This window comes from Psammomys obesus, unplaced genomic scaffold (genome assembly GCF_907164565.1).
Source record: "Psammomys obesus unplaced genomic scaffold, mPsaObe1.curated_primary_1811, whole genome shotgun sequence".
In the NCBI taxonomy this organism is placed as follows: domain Eukaryota; kingdom Metazoa; phylum Chordata; class Mammalia; order Rodentia; family Muridae; genus Psammomys; species Psammomys obesus.
In genome coordinates, this window is record NW_026592118.1 from 11,826,370 (window position 1) to 11,844,417 (window position 18,048).

An 18,048-nucleotide genomic window follows, 5' to 3' on the forward strand; every position below is an offset into this window, starting at 1 on the left:
TGAAGGCAGATTGGAGGAGGGCCTGCAGCTTGAGGGCCACGGTCAGCGGTCAGCACTCCAGGGCCTGATGCTGAACAAGGGCCTGAGCTTATTCCTACAGAGGCTGGCCCCCTGGGGAACTGGAGAGACCAGGTTCAAGTGGCTTGCTGGAATACACAGTCAGAGGGGGTCTTTGCCGCGTATGCAGCGCACTCCCAACAGTCCTGGTGCGTGAACTCAACTCACCTCAGGCCACTGCCCACTCTTTCCAACCAGAGGTGAATATCCCCCTTTCCAGGCCCCTATGCCCTTTCCTCCCTCCCTACATCGCCAGGAGCCCCACTCAAGTGTTCCACGGGTCACCAGGCATTATCCACAGGCTGCTGTGTCCCAGAGGCAACAGGTAGACACAGACCCTGACACCCATCAGGGCAGGGATGAGGCTGGGTGAGGGTGTGTTTACAAGGTCTGGGTGGGAACCTGGCCCGGTAGCCGCTCCTCAGCTCCATTGCCTTTCTTGGCACGTCCTTAAAGACATCTCAGAGATGACTACTTGGGTTCAAAAGGAGAGCATGCCGATTCCCTTAATGCCTGAAGATGCATGCGTCCCAGCCCACCGATTTACATTTGTGCGGGGCTGTCGAGAATCCCCTTATCTGCCTCTGGCAAGGCGCCATCCCTGCAAGGTCTTCATTACTTCCCAATTGTCACAATTTATTCGCTTCATTTTTCTTGTTAGGAAACATTTTAAGTATTAATCTCCAATCTTGGGCTGCTGTTAACTTAAAAGCCCCCCTCGTTTATTAATGACACTTTTACTTCGGTCCCACCCCAAACCGCTTAAAGAGGCTCACCCACACTGCCATGCACAGGCATGTGCACCCTGTCACACAGACGCACCCGCACTGCCATGCACACGCATGCACACGTCGTCATGAGCACGCTGCCATGTACACGCTGTCACGCGGGCACTGGCACACACAGACATAAACACACTGCCTTACACACATTTGCACATCCGTCAACTCAGTGTTTTCTTTCAAAGCAGAGAGGCGAGTGTGCGCAAGTGGAGGGTCATATACACACTGTCATGTACACACGTACACATGCTGCTGTAGACATGCACCATCACGCACACACATATCCACAGGCTGTCATGCACACAGCATGTACACAGACACTGGCATGCACACACATGCACACACAGCCTATACAACTGACTACAGCAGTGCCGTAGAGTCCTTTCTTTCCTCTCTCTTCCTGGTTAAAACCTGATTGTTTCATCTACTCAGAGGCCACTGTCACGGTAACGTACACTTGTACGTTTCACGAAGGGAGGAGAACTCCCAGGAAAGACTGCAAATGAAAAGACACAGCCTGTGTGCCAGTTCAGAACACTCAGTACAGGGCTGGAGAGGTGGCTTAGCGGCGAAGAGCGCTGACTCCTCTGGCCGAGGGCCCAGGCTTGATTCCCAGCACCCCCAGAACAGCTCACAACCATCTGGAACTCCAGAGCCAGGAAATCTAGCGCCCTCTTCTGGTCTCCATGGACACTGCATGCATTGGTGCACATATATACAGGCAGGCCAAACAACCATACACATAAAATAAAAATAAATCTTAAAAAAAAAAAAAAAAAGTCAGTGTGAGGGGGGGAAAAACAGACTCTATTCCAAAGAGAGCTTCAGGAACTCACAAAGGTGGTGATAGAACTGCTGGAAAATGCACAGAAAAAGACAGGCAAGCCCAGCTGTAGCCACATGATTCCAGCGTGTGGAGGCTGGGGGGGCGGGATACACTCATCAGAAAGGAAGCCAAGCAGCCCTGGGAAATGGAAGGCTGGCAATCTCACCTTCAGGAAAAACCGACAGTGCTCACAAACCTCACACCCAGTTGCAGGTCCAGGTGGGACAGTGGTTCCTCCAGTGAGTGGTCGCTGTGGAAGGAAGGGAGTCCTCTTCCGTCAGGTCAGTCTCTGTGGCTCGGAGGGCCATGGTCAGGCGCTAGCCTCACAAGGAATCTATTGTTCCCTGAAGAGTTAAGCCGACAATCTAAGAGGAGGAAGGAACCAGCCTCAGGTCAGGAAGCCTGGCTTTAACACGCCAGCTAGCTCCAATGAAAGCCACAGCCCAAGAAAGCTCTTGAGAGCAGAAGGGCTAGGTGCCCAGAAGGCCAAGAAGGCAGGTGGCCTCAGCCCAGGAGATGGAGTGCACAGGAAAGGGAGCCCCGACCTCCGTGACTCAGCACCAACCTTCCTGGCTTTGTGTCCATCTCTCATTAGCTCCGAAGCACCCCATGCAGCTCCTCAGTATCAGGAGGCCACAAGCGCTCACTGCAAAATTAATTAGGGGTACTTAAGAGGCAAAAAACAATCTGCTTCATTAACCAGCATCCATGAAGAGCCTCCCCAGAACTAGCAGAGCAAACAGGTTTCCTCTCAAGAGCCTGCGCTAAACACTCTAGCCTCTTCCAGGTCGGTCTGAAGCCGAGTCTGTGCTCTGGAGGAAAGAGAATGGCAGCTGCACCCCAAGAATCTGCCTGGCTGGGGGTGGCAGAGTCCTCCAGAGAACGGAGCCAACGGGCAGAAAAAGGAAGCCACGGGACCGTTATGGAATTGGTTTGTGAGATGCGAGGATGGGCAGGCTTGTGGGCAGAGCCTCAGGCTGGGGACCCCATTGAGTTAGGCAGAAGCCCTTCCTTCAGGAAACAGCGCAGGTCTTGTTGCTGATTAGACAAGGCCCTCCTCTGTAGTGGGGGTGGGGGGTGGGGGGGTGGTCTGGAGCTGAAGGCCTCCTGACCACACCCACAAGACACCCTCCCAGCAACAACATGCAGAACCCCTGTATTACTGTTCTATTGCTGTGATAAAAGGCCTTGACCAAGGCAACCTAAAAGAAAGTTTACTTTGGCTGATGGTTCCAGCAGGATAAAAGTCCATCATGGAGGAATCTTGGCAACAAGTGGCAGACATGATGGCAGTAGCAGGAACCTGAGAGCCCATATCTTAAACCACAAGCATGAAAGAGAGAGAGAAACTGGAAACTCAACACAAGTTTAACAAAGGGGCCACGCTGAGGACTTCATGGGTTGCCTAACATTCAGGCTGGACCCAGAAGGCTTTGATGGGAGAACGGAGAACTAAGTGGGAGCCAAGTCCCAATACTGTGCCCACATGGCCAGTGTGGTAACAGAGGACAGATTGAGGCTGGGGCTCCAGTGCCTGGGGCTCCAGTGCCTGCCCGGCCCCTGCAGGGCCGGTTGACCTCATCACATCCACCTCAAGTCAGTGGGCTGAGGGGAGTGACCTCACTCACTGTGCAAATGTGAGAAGCAGAGTGGGAACTCCAGCCTTACATCCACTCTGAGGCAGGGGGCTGTAAACGGAAACTAAAGCCTTTTAGAGAAAATGTGTGAGGCTGCAGAAGTATATGAGAGGCTTTAAGTAAGATAAAATCACAGATGATGCACAAGCATGGATTCAGGAAAGGGACAGCCAACATTCACATCCGACCAGTACATGAATACCATGTGAATGCTGATTGCTGTTCCAATAGTAGACAAGAGACTCAGACTCTTAAGAGCAAGACATCAGCCCAGTGCACCTACCTCAATGGCAGCTGAGGGGACATCATGACCCAGGGTGAGGCCAAGCTTTAGCTTATTGATCAAAAGACAGCAGCAGGCTTTTATTGATTACTAGGGTGGGCTGAAGTTTAGCAGCTCTCCGCAGGTCACAGCACAGTTTCGGAAGATGTATGTTCTTCGTGTGTGCCGGCATCTTGGCTTTGCGCTTGGGGGCTGACAGGCAGTCCACTTGCTTGTAAATCTGCTGGGTCACACTGAGCACCGCCCCTTTCTTAAATACCAGGCTTTATGATGGGGTCAGTGCTTGAGGCACCCGAAAGCCACGAGGTCGGGTTAGAAGAAACACACACTCACTCTAGCACGAAAAGGGTCACGTCCACCCTGTGTGATAGTACTAGACAAAAATCTTCCTTGGATGATTGACAGGCCGGCATGCAGAGCTGGGTGGAAAGTGACCCAACACTGAGGCAGCAAAGAGGACAGACAGGATGAGACAGAGATGCCAAGCATTTTACCCCATTCAGTCACTGACCAAATACCCACAGTCCAGGAAAGGACTGGTGTCCTGGAAAAGTGCCTTTAGGCTTCTGCCAAGCATCCTGCCTGCTGGCACCACAAGCCAGGTGGCAGCGGTGCACTCTGCAGACCACAGCCTGCACCACACCAGCTGTGGAGCTGAATCCAGGGACTTAGAGAAAATACCTAAGGCCTGAGGCTTTTTCTTTCTCATCTTCTTCTTTTTTATTTTTTAAATAAAACTTCAAACTTTCATCAAAGTGCTTAACCACAGAAAAGCCACCTGGAAAACAGCACTGTCAGAGGCAACAACAAACAAACAAGTCAGGCTGTTTTAAAGACCAAGGAAGCGCTGAGCGGAAGCGAAGGCCTTATAAGTGCTGGATAGTTGGGCTAAGGGGGACAAAGGGCTTCAAAACGTCTCAGAATACTGGTGAATAGGCAAAAATCCTCAAAACCTCACAGATCATCACACAGCAAACTGTAGACAGGTGCTGAGTCCCTTTGTGAGTCTGGGAGAACACTCACAAAGGGTCACAGCATGGGTGGAGGTGATGACTAAGGGGCATCTTCTCCTTCCCCTGACTCTCACCGGAAGAGGAAGAGTCCAGGAGGAGAGAAGCAGGAGCTCTGGCCAGGTAACCTGAGGGGGAGGGGAGGAAGTTGGGGAGAAAGAGACTTGGATGAAAGCCCTGTATCAAATCTGCCCTTTGCGTTCATGCTGTGGTCTATTACCTGTCTCATACCCACTGGTCAAGGTTTTTTGGTTTTTTTTGTTTGTTTGTTTTTGTTTTTTTTTTTTTTTTAATCCAGGTGAGTGACTGTGATAGTTAATAATCTCTCAAGGTGACAAGATCTGGAATCACCTAGAAGATCTGGTCTTGCCTGTCAGGGGTTATCTAGGAAAGCTTCTCAGAGATTATCTCGATTAGTTAACTGAGGTGGCAGCCTCATTCCACGCCTGGGCTCTGGACGGAATAGAGAGAAAGCTAAGCAACAGCATGCATCCTCCTCTGCTTCCTGCATGCGAATGCAGTGTGTCTCACAAGCCTGCCACCATGACTCTGAGACCCTCAAACTGTTACGACGTATTTAAAATGCCATGCATACAACAGATCTGACATGAAAGGGGTTTATTTAGGGGAAGGGAAGAAGGCAGTTAGGGCATGAGTGGGCCATGTGGATAAAGAGAGAAAAATATAGATAGACAGACAGAGAGAGATGGGGGAAGGGGCACCCCAACAGAGAAAGGGGAGAGAGACTGAAACATCGAGGGCAAGAGAGCCACAAAGTGGCGGGTTGGTCTGGTGCACAGCTGAACTGCATGGCCAGGTGTGTCTGCTGCCCACCTGGTGGGCGGCACATGATGACCTCACAGGTTACTAGGCAACCCAGAAGCAGGCTGCCAAACGCTAACTGTGAGCCAAGATCAAGCCTTCTTCCCTTAAGTTGCTTTTGTTGGCCATTTGTCACGACGATGAGAAAACTCACAAAGTGACTAAATGTCCCGACAGACATGACCAGCATGTGTCAAGACAAAGGCCTCGCCCTAACACGCAGTACAAGTCAAACTGTCTTGTGCTATGACTGACCCCAAATGGTCTGGACATGGCTCTGTCTCCCGGCTCTGGACCGCTGCTTCTGACTTGGGATCAATCAGAAAGCCCCATCTGCCACCCTGACCCACCCCACAGCTAGCACCCAAGAGCTTGCCACTGCCCCTGCCTCCCTCGGCTCCGGCTCCGGCTAGCCACCTGCAGTTCCTGGGCTGAACCTGGGTCTGCCCGCACACCACAGTTGCTCCCTGGGGTCCAACTGACTAGGCAGCTCCTCCTGCTCCCGCTAGAGTTTAACTTCTTTATTACAAATGATTTTTTTTCCAGAAAGTAGTGTTGCTGTTGTTTTTTAAGTGTGTCTTTATGTCTCTGTATATGTATGTATTTATGTGGTTGTATGTATGTCTGTGTGTGGCGTATGTGTATATGTATGTGTATGTCTCTTAGTTAGGGTTTCTATTGCTGTGACAAAACACCATGACCAAAAAAGCAAGTAGGGGAGGAAAGGTTTATTTGGTTTACACTTCCATGTTGCTGTTCACCACCAAAGGAAGGCAGGACAGGAACTCAAACAGGGCAGCTGGGAGCAGACCATACCCAGCCCATTAGTGACACTGGAAACCTTGTCTAAACCCCAAATATGATGTCACTAAAATTTCCCAAATGAACATAAATTATTTCCCTCTTTCAAAATACCCCCTCAAGCACATAACTTTTAAACATGCAACATGAAAATAGAGCACAGGGATCCCCAATTCTTCCTGAAACAGGTTCTGTGTGATGTCACATCCATCTCCCCCTCCCCCCCACACACACAGAAATGAGCAGAGGCTACTTTCCTCAGAGACAGAAATCTGTTGTCACCATGACCCCAGGCCACACTCCGCTATTCCAACCTGTCAGCACTGCTGAGACCCCCAGGTGTGTGATTCCAACACACACACTTGGGTTATTGTGTTTATATTTCAAGTGCAATCCCTGTTACCGAACTCCCTCGGCTTCTTATTCAAAGGGTACTTAAGTGCAGCTTGAGGACATCTACTGATTAAACGTTTCTCGGCCCAGATGAGGATGAGCACAAGAACAAGACGGAAGATACAGCAGGAGCCAAGAGCCCCATTTTGCTAATTACAATCTTTCTGCAGAGTGCCCTGGAACTGAACTTCTCCTTAATTATTTATGACCAATGACCATCAAAAGAACACTCTCTTTTCTCATCAGCTTGAAATAAAAGTAATATCCTGAAGAATTTTTTTTTTTCCTTTCTAGAACCCTTGGGTTCTCTTCCACATTCAATCAGTCTTCCAGGAACAGTGATGAAGGCGTCTGCCATTAGGTGACCCATCTGAGGACAGACACCCATCAGAGGGCAGCTCTTCCGGTGTTTGGCCGAGACTGTCTCTGCCGGTTTGCAGGTGGGTGCCAGATGATGGCCCAGACTGTGGAAAGGCAGTGAACCTGGTCAGTACAAGAATCTCCAGCATCCTAAAGCCTCCCACAAGCCCTCAGTTAGCCATCATGTTCCACTGTCAAGCTCCCTCAACCTTGGAACTTGCCCATGCTCCACTGTGCAACACATGCTCAGGAGCAACTTCTGAGAAGGAAGCCCAGTTCATTTGGAGCGAGCTGAGTCACCTTTGCTGGTCCCTCCTGTGAGGCTTCCTAGACTCCTGTGTGGTCTGGTGAAGCGGCCCGTGAGACGTGGGCCTTCTCATGTCTATTGCCTCCCTGATATATAGGGAGAGTGGAAGAGGTGAGCTGACCCCTCTCCAATAGTGGGAAGTAGACATCGCATCTACTTCCTGGTTATCTGGACATGGGCACCCATAGGGAGTAATTCCAGTATTCATGGCCGATGGCTTTCCAGACAATCCCCTGAATGGTAGTGCTTGGGGGAGGGGCAACTGTAAGCCCTCATGCACACACACAAGACCATTGCATCAGTGAGTTTTCTTTGTTGTTGTAGAAGAAGAAGATAAAGAAGAATGAAGGAGGAGGAGAAGGGGAAGAAGGAAGAAGAAGAAAAAGAAGAAGGAAGAAGAAGAGGAAAAAGGAGGAGGAGAGGACCAGTTTGCTGACTCAGTGTTTGCTGCAAAGCCTGATGCACCTGTCCCTGGGCCCCACAGAGTGAGAGAACAATACCAGCTGCCACAGGCTGCCCTCTGACAGCCACACGTGTGTCACGGCGTGTGCGCATGCCTTTATACAGACACAAAAAAACAACAAAGAAGTCTAAATTGCCCACCAAGGGGTGAAGAACAGGTGCGGATGAACACCTGTGAGGCTGTCTAGGGTATGGCTACTACAACCTATGACTATGACTTTGACCATGTATGCCACCCCACTTTTGTATGAAATCAAGTACCTCTTCACTGTGGCACAAATTAACAACCTCCCAGGGCACCAGCACAGGAAATGAAGCCCCCTGCTGTTGGTGCCTGAATCACCGGGCACACCCTGCTGGAGTTGCCACTGCTGGGCCTACAGTCTCTCCTCACAGCTACCAGCTCCGTAAAGGTCAACCACCTGTCAATCAACCCAGACCTAAACTGCACATTACCAGAGATTTATAATACTATTAATACTTGCTCTCAGGGGACCCCCTGGTCACATAGAATATGGCAGTATCTTCCTTAGACTCTAATTCAGAGTGCTGTAATTACATTGCACAGCCATGTTTTGATTACCTATAAGGTTTAATTTATCGTGAGCGTAAGACCCAACGAATAAATAAGTTAGAACATGCTAATTGGGCTCAAGAAAACAATCGAGTAATCAGAATGGCAAGGTAAGTCTACTAGCCTAATTAAGATAAACGACGTCACGAAAAAGCGTGAGCAGGCTCACCCTGCTAGTTAGCTTCTTTCCAATTACCGCTCACTCCAGCCTCCAGCAGGCTGCTGCACCCTAAGTTTTTCTTCAGTAGCTCTCCAGCACTGCTACATAGGCATAGATCATACTGGGTTTTTTCCTTTACAAAATGAACAAGCACAGTGAAGAAAGGGTTGTTGCGAATACTTCTAAATTTGGCCAGAAAATGATCTTATTGGTAGCTCCAGTTTTAAAGTTACAAACGAGGGACTAGAGAGATGGCCCAGTGACTAAGAGCACTGGCCACTCTTCCAAACCAGAGACCTCTGGTTCGGTTCCCAGCACCCACATGGCAGCTCACATTATCTGGAACTCCAGTTCCAAGGGATTTGATGCTCTTTTTCTAGCCTTCCTGGGCCGCGGACATGCAGGTGGTATACAGACATATAAGCAGGCAAACACTCAGACACAAAAATAAAAATAAAATTGCCTTTCCCTAATGGCCCTGGTCTTTATGATAATAAACAGTGGCCATCTGTGACACACATCTGAAGGTGACGGTGTCCAGCTATTCCGCCTTCTCGTCCTTCTCACGGCCCTGTTAACTTCGCCCACAGCATTACAGTGAGGCGCGAATGTCACCACGCCTCCCCCGCTACGCCACTCTGCCTAGCACAGCTGCGTTTACAGAGCTTCTTCATGGAGCACTGGTCAGCAGAGGTCACGCGTCCCAGACACCCCGTGTCTCTTCTCCTCCCCAGTGATGCTCAGTGACTAGAGAAAAGCTCTTGCTTGAAACTTGGGGTTTCTTAGACCTGTTAAAGGATTTTGATAGTATAGAAGTTACTTTACTCTGTTTAACAAGTTGGGGCTCCACCAATTCTGAGTATTTAGCCAAGACAATGCTGGGAAAGCTTCAGATTCACTTCAGTAGGTGCTGGCGGAGCCAAGAACACTCTTAATGGAGTTCATTGGACTCGCTGATCTGACCCCAATATTGGCGCTGCAGCCAAAGCCATGTCATTAAAGTTTTATCTGATACCATAAACCCCCAGGTTTATAATTATTCACTTTTAATAATTTAAAGCTATATTTCACCAATTAATTTTTTAAAACTTCCTAGTACTCATATATTAACTGAGAGTACAAAATACATAGCTGCTTCGACTGAGGACAATACAGGGTTTGTAAAAGCTGCTGTTTTAAACCACAACCTTTTATATGCTATAGGTTTTTTTTTTAATATATTTACTTTTAAGTTAGATTTATGTGTCTGTGTGCAACCATCCACCGTTCCTGTGGAGGTCAGAAGAGGGCAGCAGATCCCCTGGAGCCAGACCAGCAGGCAGTTGGGAGCTGCCCCTTATGGGGTTTCTGATAGCCAAACTCAGGTCCTCCGGAAAAACACCAAGCACCCTTAACCACCAAGCCATTTCTGCAACCCCTCTTCTCTTTGTAAAAAAGATTTTTTTTCCATGTGATCAAGTAAATTTGAAGAAACAGCCAATCAGCATTCCATGCAATTACCCTGTCAATTAATTTGTTTTTTCTATGTAGCAAGCCCGACAGTTAATTTAAAAGGAAACATTATGGAATAGTCTTTAATTAAATAAAGAATTACTTAACAAATAAATATTCCTGACAGGGCACTCTCATGATTCGAAATCAGCTGTGCGCTTGATTCAGCTGAGAGGCTGGCACAACCGGACGTCTGCAGATGCGAGAATAGGGGAGGAGCACAAAGAATGAACGATCCATGGCAAGTCTAGACTTCCATCACATGAGAGCCTGGTGTGCCGTAAGTTGTAGCAGGAACTGTCACAACCCTGAAACATACTCACCCCTGCAGGCCTTCCGTGCTCCTGCCTCTTGCTGAGGGGACATTTCTCAAGGCCACACTCCAGTTATAACCAGACTGGAGGGACCACCTGAAACTTGCTACATCAACACACCGGCTCAGCCATCGGCTCTCCAGGTTCAAGGACCACCTGCCAGATGTGAAATTCAACTCTGATTTCCTGATGCCATTAAAATCCTTAAGATCGGAGTCATTCGTATGCCAGCACTCAACACCCAGCTTCCTCTGGGTGTCTCTGCCAGGGGACGCACATCAGAGGTGCAGCACACATCACACACCTCACCCAGAACAGCAGTAACGGAGTCCCCAGCTCTGGCAACTTCTATTCCCCTCCTGCGTTTATTTTTCACTTAATCTCGGTGTGTGTGGTGGCAAAATCATTAACATCTCAACTTCTCTATCCTTGTTTAGAAGCGGTAGCTTATGGATGTCTGCAGTTTTTAAAGGAGGGCTTTTCTTAGAGTGTAAAGAACTCCTCTGAGCAAGCCGCTGTGGGCTTGTCAGGAAAACCTTGTTCAATCCAGGCGAAAGGGCGCACAGGATGGAGGAGCAGGAAGAATGTGAGCGGCAGGGCTGGGAGAGGGAGAAAGACGGATTCACCTACCAGTTACCATTGCTGTTTGTTTGTTTGTTTGTTTGTTTGTTTAAAATTGACAGATAAAGCTGTTTGCATTTATCTTGTACAACATGAGTCTTTAAAGTCCATATACATTGTGGGACAGCTAAATCATGAGTTTTTTTGGTAAAGTAAAGCCATATAATTTATGATACTTTTTTCAACATAGAGGTGAGCTCATGCCTCAACCTGTTAAACAGAGTAAAGTAACTTCTATACTATCAAAATGCTTTAACAGGTCTAAGAATTGCTGGCTTACACTTTTAGGGTATGCTTGTTAAAAAGTACATTGATTGACATGTTGTCCTGGTTAATTTTTTTCTCACCTTGACACAAGTTAGAGTTATCTGGGCAGAGGAACCTCAACTGAGAAAACTCCCTCATATTGCCTAACAGCCAAGTTTGTAGGGTGTTTTCTTGGCTATTGGCTGATGTGGGAAGGCCTCATGATGGTACCACCCCTTGGCAGGTGGTATAAGAAAGCAGGCTGAGCAAGCTATGGTGAGCAGGCTGTAAAGCATAGCCTCTGCTTCCGTTCCTGCCTCCAGGTTCCTGTCTTGAGCTCCTTTTGTGGTAGACTGTCATCAGCACATGAAAGCCAGGTAAATCCTTTCCTCTCAAAGTTGCTTTTGGTCATGGTCTTTAACACAGCAGTAGAAGCAAACTAGGCCACAAGTTGCCCACAGGAAACTTCACTTGGAGCCATGAGCTTTTTCCTCATGCAAGCTTGACTTTGCTGTGAGTTGTATTACATTTATGATCTAGGCTAAGTCAACCTGAACAAAAAGCATGTAGGGATTTTCTTTATATTAGTAACCTAATTCTAAACGTTCTTCCTTATGACGTGACCAGTGCACATTACCAAATCATATTTGTGTTTTCTGTATCGTATCCGGAAGCTTTAATCAATAAACAACAAAAAATTAAGTTCAAACCTACTGGCAACAACTGGGAAGTTGAGGAAAGAAGGGACTAGGTATAATTCACTTAAAGAACAGCCAAAATTTATACTTCCTTCTCTGAGTCAAAGGTCTTCTTGTCAGGGCCTGCAGACACCATTTCAGCCCAGCTCCACCTAGGAGCCTGAAAAATGAAGTAGATAGGCCTTGGACACCTTTCTTGTTCATTCCCACTCCCCGCTTCTGACTGACGTACTTCCTCTAAGATGTGTCTTGCCAGAGCTGCAGAGCACAGCACCGTACAGTCCTGCTGCAACGGAACATACTACCTAAAATAAAATGCTCCCTGAGCTGGGAAGGAAGTCCCCATTTGGTAAAGGGCCTGTCATGCAAACCTTAGGGTCTGAGTTTGGATCCCAAGTACCCGTGCAAAAAGTCAAGACATAGGGGCACATGGCCATGATCCTAGCCAGGACATCAGGCCATGTCCTGATCCTGAGGAGGGTCAGGACGGAGATAGGAGGTCCCTGGCCAGCCGGTCTAGCCAAATTGGTGAGCTACAGGTTTGTGGAGAAATTTTGTCTCAAATATAGAGAGTGATTGAAGAAGCCCCCCAACACTGACCTCTAGCCTCCATAGGCATGAACACACACATGCACACACACATTAATACATACACCATACACACACCCAAATTTAATTTAAAAAAATGAACTAAGGCTTTCAAAAGCAATCTTGTGGCAAATAGGAACAGGGACGCGTTAGACATTCTGGGTCTGAGACTGGGTTACACTGGCTCTAGTTTGGCTAGCATGGGTGCCAGCACTGTCATAGAGAAGTTGCCTTACACTGGAGGCTTGGAGAAGGCGTATCAGAGAGGCTGCCGGCACAGCAGAGAAAAGCACTCACCGTGGGAAATGCACAGCATGCTATGTGAGGAAGGTCAAGGCACAGACAGGAATGCACACGCCTAGACGGTAAGATTGGAAGGGAGCTTCCGGGGACTGTTCAAAGTGTCTTAGAAAGCAGCTTGGGGAGGGAAGGCTTGTGTGGTTTATGTGTCTCCATCACAGTCCACCATGGAGGGAAGTCAGAGCAGGAACTCCAGCAGCAGCAGATGCAGGAGCCATGGAGGGACTACTAACTTGCTCGCTCCCCTGCTCGTGCTCTGCCAGCTTTCATATGCAGCCCAGCTCCACCTGCCCAGGGACGGCACCACCCACCCACCACGGGCTGCACAGGTTGATGAGAAGCCAAAGTTCCTAAGGAGAAACTCAAGGAAATGCAGAGAAATGTGTCCGGATGAAAGACAACTAAAGGTCCCAAACCCTTGAGTGGGAGATTGTGGTTGCGCATCCCCGCAACACAGGAAACAGCATGGGATACTGTAGGCTTCTTCGCTGATGGGAGATATGGTCCATGCCACCCAGCATGTCTGAAACAACAGTTAGTACCACCTCTACACTCGGTCCCAGCTTACCCATAAATACTCACAGCTGTGACCTGGATGTGCTGTGTCCCCTTGCTTCATGTGTTGGAGGCTTGATCCCCAGGCTGCCAGTGTTGGGGAGGGGTGCAAACCTCAAGTGGTGAACAGCCTTGGAGATATCAGTTATCTCTTTCCACTATGGGTGCTGGAGGTCAGACTCAGGCTGTCAGGCTTGCACAGCAAGCTTTTACTCAGAGACCCATCTCACTGGCCTGAGTCAGAGTCTTGCTGTAGCTCTCTCTGGCTCGCCTGGAACCCATTACATAAAGGGCCTTTGGATCACAGTGGGAGCTCTGCCCTCACAAGATGCTGAGGTAATGCCCAAGGCTGAGTCCCTACAAAAGTCTGAATGCTGTCCCGCCCAGTGTTCTGTGGCCCAGGTACAGGCCCTCACTCCTACAACGCTCCCCACTGGGCCCACCTACCATGATGTGAGCTAATGAGAGGTCCCTCACCAGAGCCCAACTGATGCCACTGAACCTCTGGGATTGGCAGCTAGCGAAAGCTCTTTCCTCCGTGAGTAGCCTGCCTCACTGCGCTAATAGACCGGCAACATTTAATTCATACACGCAGACAACATCCTGGCTTAAATCGTTCACGGGGTTTCTCATACTCCCAACTTTGTTCTTTTCATGGACTAGCTACATGGCCTGTCACACTCTCTTGTCAAGCGCGGCGGCAGCAGTTAAGCTGCAACTCGGTCACCAATGCCATCAAGAGGAAACACCGCTCTATGAGGAGTTTCCGCATCATGTCAGCATGATACAACGGTGTTTTCATGTCGGCACAGTGCCCGTGTGTATAGCCAGCAGTCGTGTTCAATGATTTTGCCCACGGGTAGGTTCACAGGATTGTGATGAGAACACCTAGGGAGGCTCGGCTTAGCTATGATGTCCAGCAGGTGCAATCAACACCCTTGATGTACAGTTCTCAATCAGCTTATTGGTACATCGCCGTATCGTAAGCCACAATGCATCTGCCTGTGCTGCCTACGCCGATAATATATGTGTGTGCATACACATTTATATACATGTATGTTGGCTTTTCTACTGGTTTTAACTTTTGGGAACATTTATTCGTGGCATATATGTGTATCTGCATGAGCATATGTACCACAGCACATAGGTAAAGGTCAGAGGACAACCTTGGGTACAGTGGGTGCAGGCTGTCAGGCTTGCACAGCAGAGCTTTTACCCAGCGAACCATCTTAAAAGCCAAGTGAGGGTCTTCCCTACATGTGTGTGCCTGGCTGACCTGAAACCCAATGAACTTTTTTTCTTCTTTTTTTTTTTTTTAATCATCATTTATTACAATGTATTCACTTTGTATCTCAGCTGTGGCCCCTCCCTCACCTCCTCCTAATCCCGCCCTCCCTCCCTCTTCTCCCTCTATGCCCCTCCCCCAGTCCACTGATAGGGGAGGTCCTCCTCCCCTTCCATCTGGCCCTAGCCTATCAGGTCTCATCAGGACTGGTTGCAGTGTCTTCCTCTGTGGACTGGTAAGGGGGAGATGATCAGATTCTATGTATAATTACAATAAAAGTTACATGTGGGGCCAGGAGGGTGGCTCAGCAGGGAAGGGCACATGCAAGCCTGGAGACATGAGTTCAATTCCTGGACCCATGTTAAGGTGAAAAGAGAGCACTGACTCCAAAAAGTTCTCCCCTGACATCCACGTGTGACCCCGGCACTTGTACCCACACATACACACCATACACACACACAGTAATAATATTTTTTTAGCTATTTGCACTTACCTGAATGTAGTCTCTGTGCTTATTGGAATTTTCCACTGAATGTTCTCATACTCCGGATGGCCATGAGTAACTGAAGTGCAGAATCAAACGTGGGGATAAAGGAGGCTACAAAGCTCAAACTACTTTCCAGAGTTAAATGGTGAAACCAAATGGTTACAAAGGGAAGTTTTCTTAGAGTAAAATATGCCTCACAACTTGGAGGATTATGATAACAATTTTTAAAGTAGCAAGGATAATGGGGGAAAGGGAGCCTGGATACCATGAGGGTGTCCCCACCCCTTCCAAAACACAGCAAGCTGGTTATCCACGCACTCTTGGGGACGGAGTGACATCACTTTTAAGACATTCCCTATGCACACACATCCACACACCCACACCCTGTGTCGATCATCAAATCCTCTGCAAACCTATACAGAGTGCCTCTGAACGGATGGGGAGCCAGAAGACACCATGAGGAACAGCTATATGTAATGGAAGTTTGGGTTTCTTTGTTTGTAAATACGCGTTTGTTTTAATCCAAAGGGTGGAATTTTAGTTGAGCTACAGTTTATCCATACCTGCCAACTGTCTCATGTGAGCATGACTTTCGCCATCTGATAACGGCCCTCCACATGCAGCACGGGGAGGGATGTGGTCTAGGACTCTGAGAGTATAAATACGAGAGCTGAGAAAGACAGGGTGTGGTATTCGGGGTGGCGTTCAATGTTGGTGTATGGCGTAGAGCAGAGGCAAGAGACCAGAGACAGCTTGGTGGTTTGGAGCAGACAGACGGAGAGAGAGACACTTCAGGGCGCAGCAGCATGGAGGAGACTGCTAGCTGCGTCTGCGGTTGCCGGAGATTGGGGGGGAGCCCTGAAAGAACCCCTTGATCCTAACTAGCTGGGAGAAGTAAAGGGCTCTGGGCTCCCTCCCCCCACTAACTTTTCTCTCTCCTACCTAAGGTTGGGGGCTTGGTGGAAGGGAGGGAGAGGCCTAAACACCCCAAGGAAAGGAGAGTTTTAAAAAAGAGCGCTACAGTTACAAAGGTTCTAGCAGCTTTTATTACAACATCGGATAGCATTTCATCCGCACTCGGCAACAGTACGTCATCATCTTCTGGAAAACAGCTCCCGGAAGCTCAGGGACATCTTTAGCAACTCTCACACAACAGTGTTTAGTGCTCAGACATCACAGCACCCCAAAACCATGTGATCACTTCCCAGCAGACACGAGGAAGAAAGCCTGCTGCTTTGTTGGCCTATACACATATCAGAAGATGCCTCACAATGAAGCACTTGAGTACAGAACTCCGTGACATCCAGACCTGCCCATGCTCAGGATTAGCCAGTTATACCAAATACCATAAAATACAAAATGATAGGAAATATAAACATCAATTTGTATTTCAAGTTTATAACATTTTATTTACAAAAATAGGCTGGGAGGGCCCGGGTTCCTCCACCCTACATTCTGTTCTGGAGAAACCACTTTGCATCCTGGTTCCTCTAGTAGTTTCTAAGGTTGTAATGATGGACTCCTTCGGAGCTTTACTAGAAGCTCAGGTGGAAAGGAGAGAGGGTGGGAGGGGAAGGAGAGGAGAGCCACGGGTGGAGGGCCACGAACAGTCGCACTGAATAAATGGCTTAATGGGAAGAGCGCGCCCAGCCCCACGCACTGGTGACGAAAGGGCGGGCGCTGCTCACACATTCCACACTGCTATGTACAGGCGCCGTGGCTGCTCTGGGTTCTGAAGGACACTTATTCCCCAGCAAGACACCGTCAGACGATGATGGCTCCGAGGCAGACACTAGGACATGACTCCAAAGACGGGGTTGTGGCGGCAGATGCTGGGGCCGTACTCCTCGTAGTCCTTCTTGGTGTGACAGACCTGAAAGAACTCCGGCTGCAGCAGGAGCAGCGGGAGGGAGACGAGCAGGTGGGAAGAGGAAGCCACTTGGCAAAGGGCGGGGCCACCCTTATCCAGGGGTGCCTCTGCCAACGGCTGCACTAGACCTGACCTGGGTGACGTTTATTTCACTTTTGAAAATCCACTCAGCAATTCCCAACACTGGAAAACAAGAGCAAATTTACTCCGTTTCCACTTACTGGGATCCAAACTGTGTTAACCTGAGCTAAAAATAGCTGCTATCAAACTCAAGGTGGGGGAGGATATTAATAAAGAAACAAAATAATCACTTGGGAAGGGCCCACAGAGGTGCTGGGGAGATGGCTCAGTTGGTGCAGGCTTGTCACTTAAACACGAGACCCTGAGCTCATCCATGTGCCCGGGCTAAGCCTAGCGCTGGGAACACAGAGACAGGGGGACCCTGCAGTGCCCTGGCCAGCCATGCGAGGCTAATTGGTGAGGCAGATCCTAGTGAGGGACCCTGTCTCAAAAAGAAAAAAGGTGCAAAGACTGAAGAAGATATCCAACGCTGACCTCTGGCCTCCTCACACAATTTGTACACCCCTGCATGTACACACACACACACACACACACACACACACACACTGGAAAAGGCCAGAATGTTCTAGATTGCTTTTTACATTTCACACACCCATGTTTGTCCACAACCCACAATTAGCAGGGTGCTTGTGAACGACACGTGCAGTTTAAACAGTGAAATAGTTTTCACGTCAGGCAGCCTTCATTTTGTCTGTCTAAAGCCATGCGGACAGAACACACGCCGCTTAACCGTCCTGGGCAGTGCTGATCCGAACCCAGCAGAGCAGCACAGATGACGACGGAGGACCCTCGGAGGACTTACGGTTGAGGCCAGCATGGAGCCCCCGAACCACACGGCGTAGCGCTGCATGTGGTGCGTTACCACGTGCACCTCCACGGGCTTGGGCTGCAAAGGAAGCAAGCGTGTTGAGTCTGCGCGGCACGTCCTTCCGCCAGCGTCCAGTGCCGGGCAGCGGCCTCCTCCAGCAACAGCCTCCGCCATACGGCAGCGCCAGCCCCGGGAGCCTGGGGGAAGGAAGCGCCCGTGCCTCGCTGAGA

At 49.1% G+C, this 18,048-nt stretch overlaps 1 protein-coding gene across 4 annotated transcripts in view; it reads right to left on the bottom strand.

The window, feature by feature from the left end:
• Nucleotides 1-16,094: 16,094 nt before the first annotated feature.
• Nucleotides 16,095-18,048, bottom strand: part of Actr3b (actin related protein 3B) — an 89,874-nt gene continuing 87,920 nt past the window's right edge. For all 4 annotated transcript variants that reach the window (XM_055612965.1, XM_055612964.1, XM_055612963.1 and 1 more), the window contains 2 exons: nucleotides 17,813-17,896; nucleotides 16,095-16,947 (listed from right to left, as the gene is read on the bottom strand). In XM_055612965.1, the coding sequence (XP_055468940.1) occupies nucleotides 16,852-16,947; nucleotides 17,813-17,896 (180 nt within the window). In that variant the 3' untranslated portion in view covers nucleotides 16,095-16,851. The remainder of the gene's footprint in view (nucleotides 16,948-17,812; nucleotides 17,897-18,048) is intronic.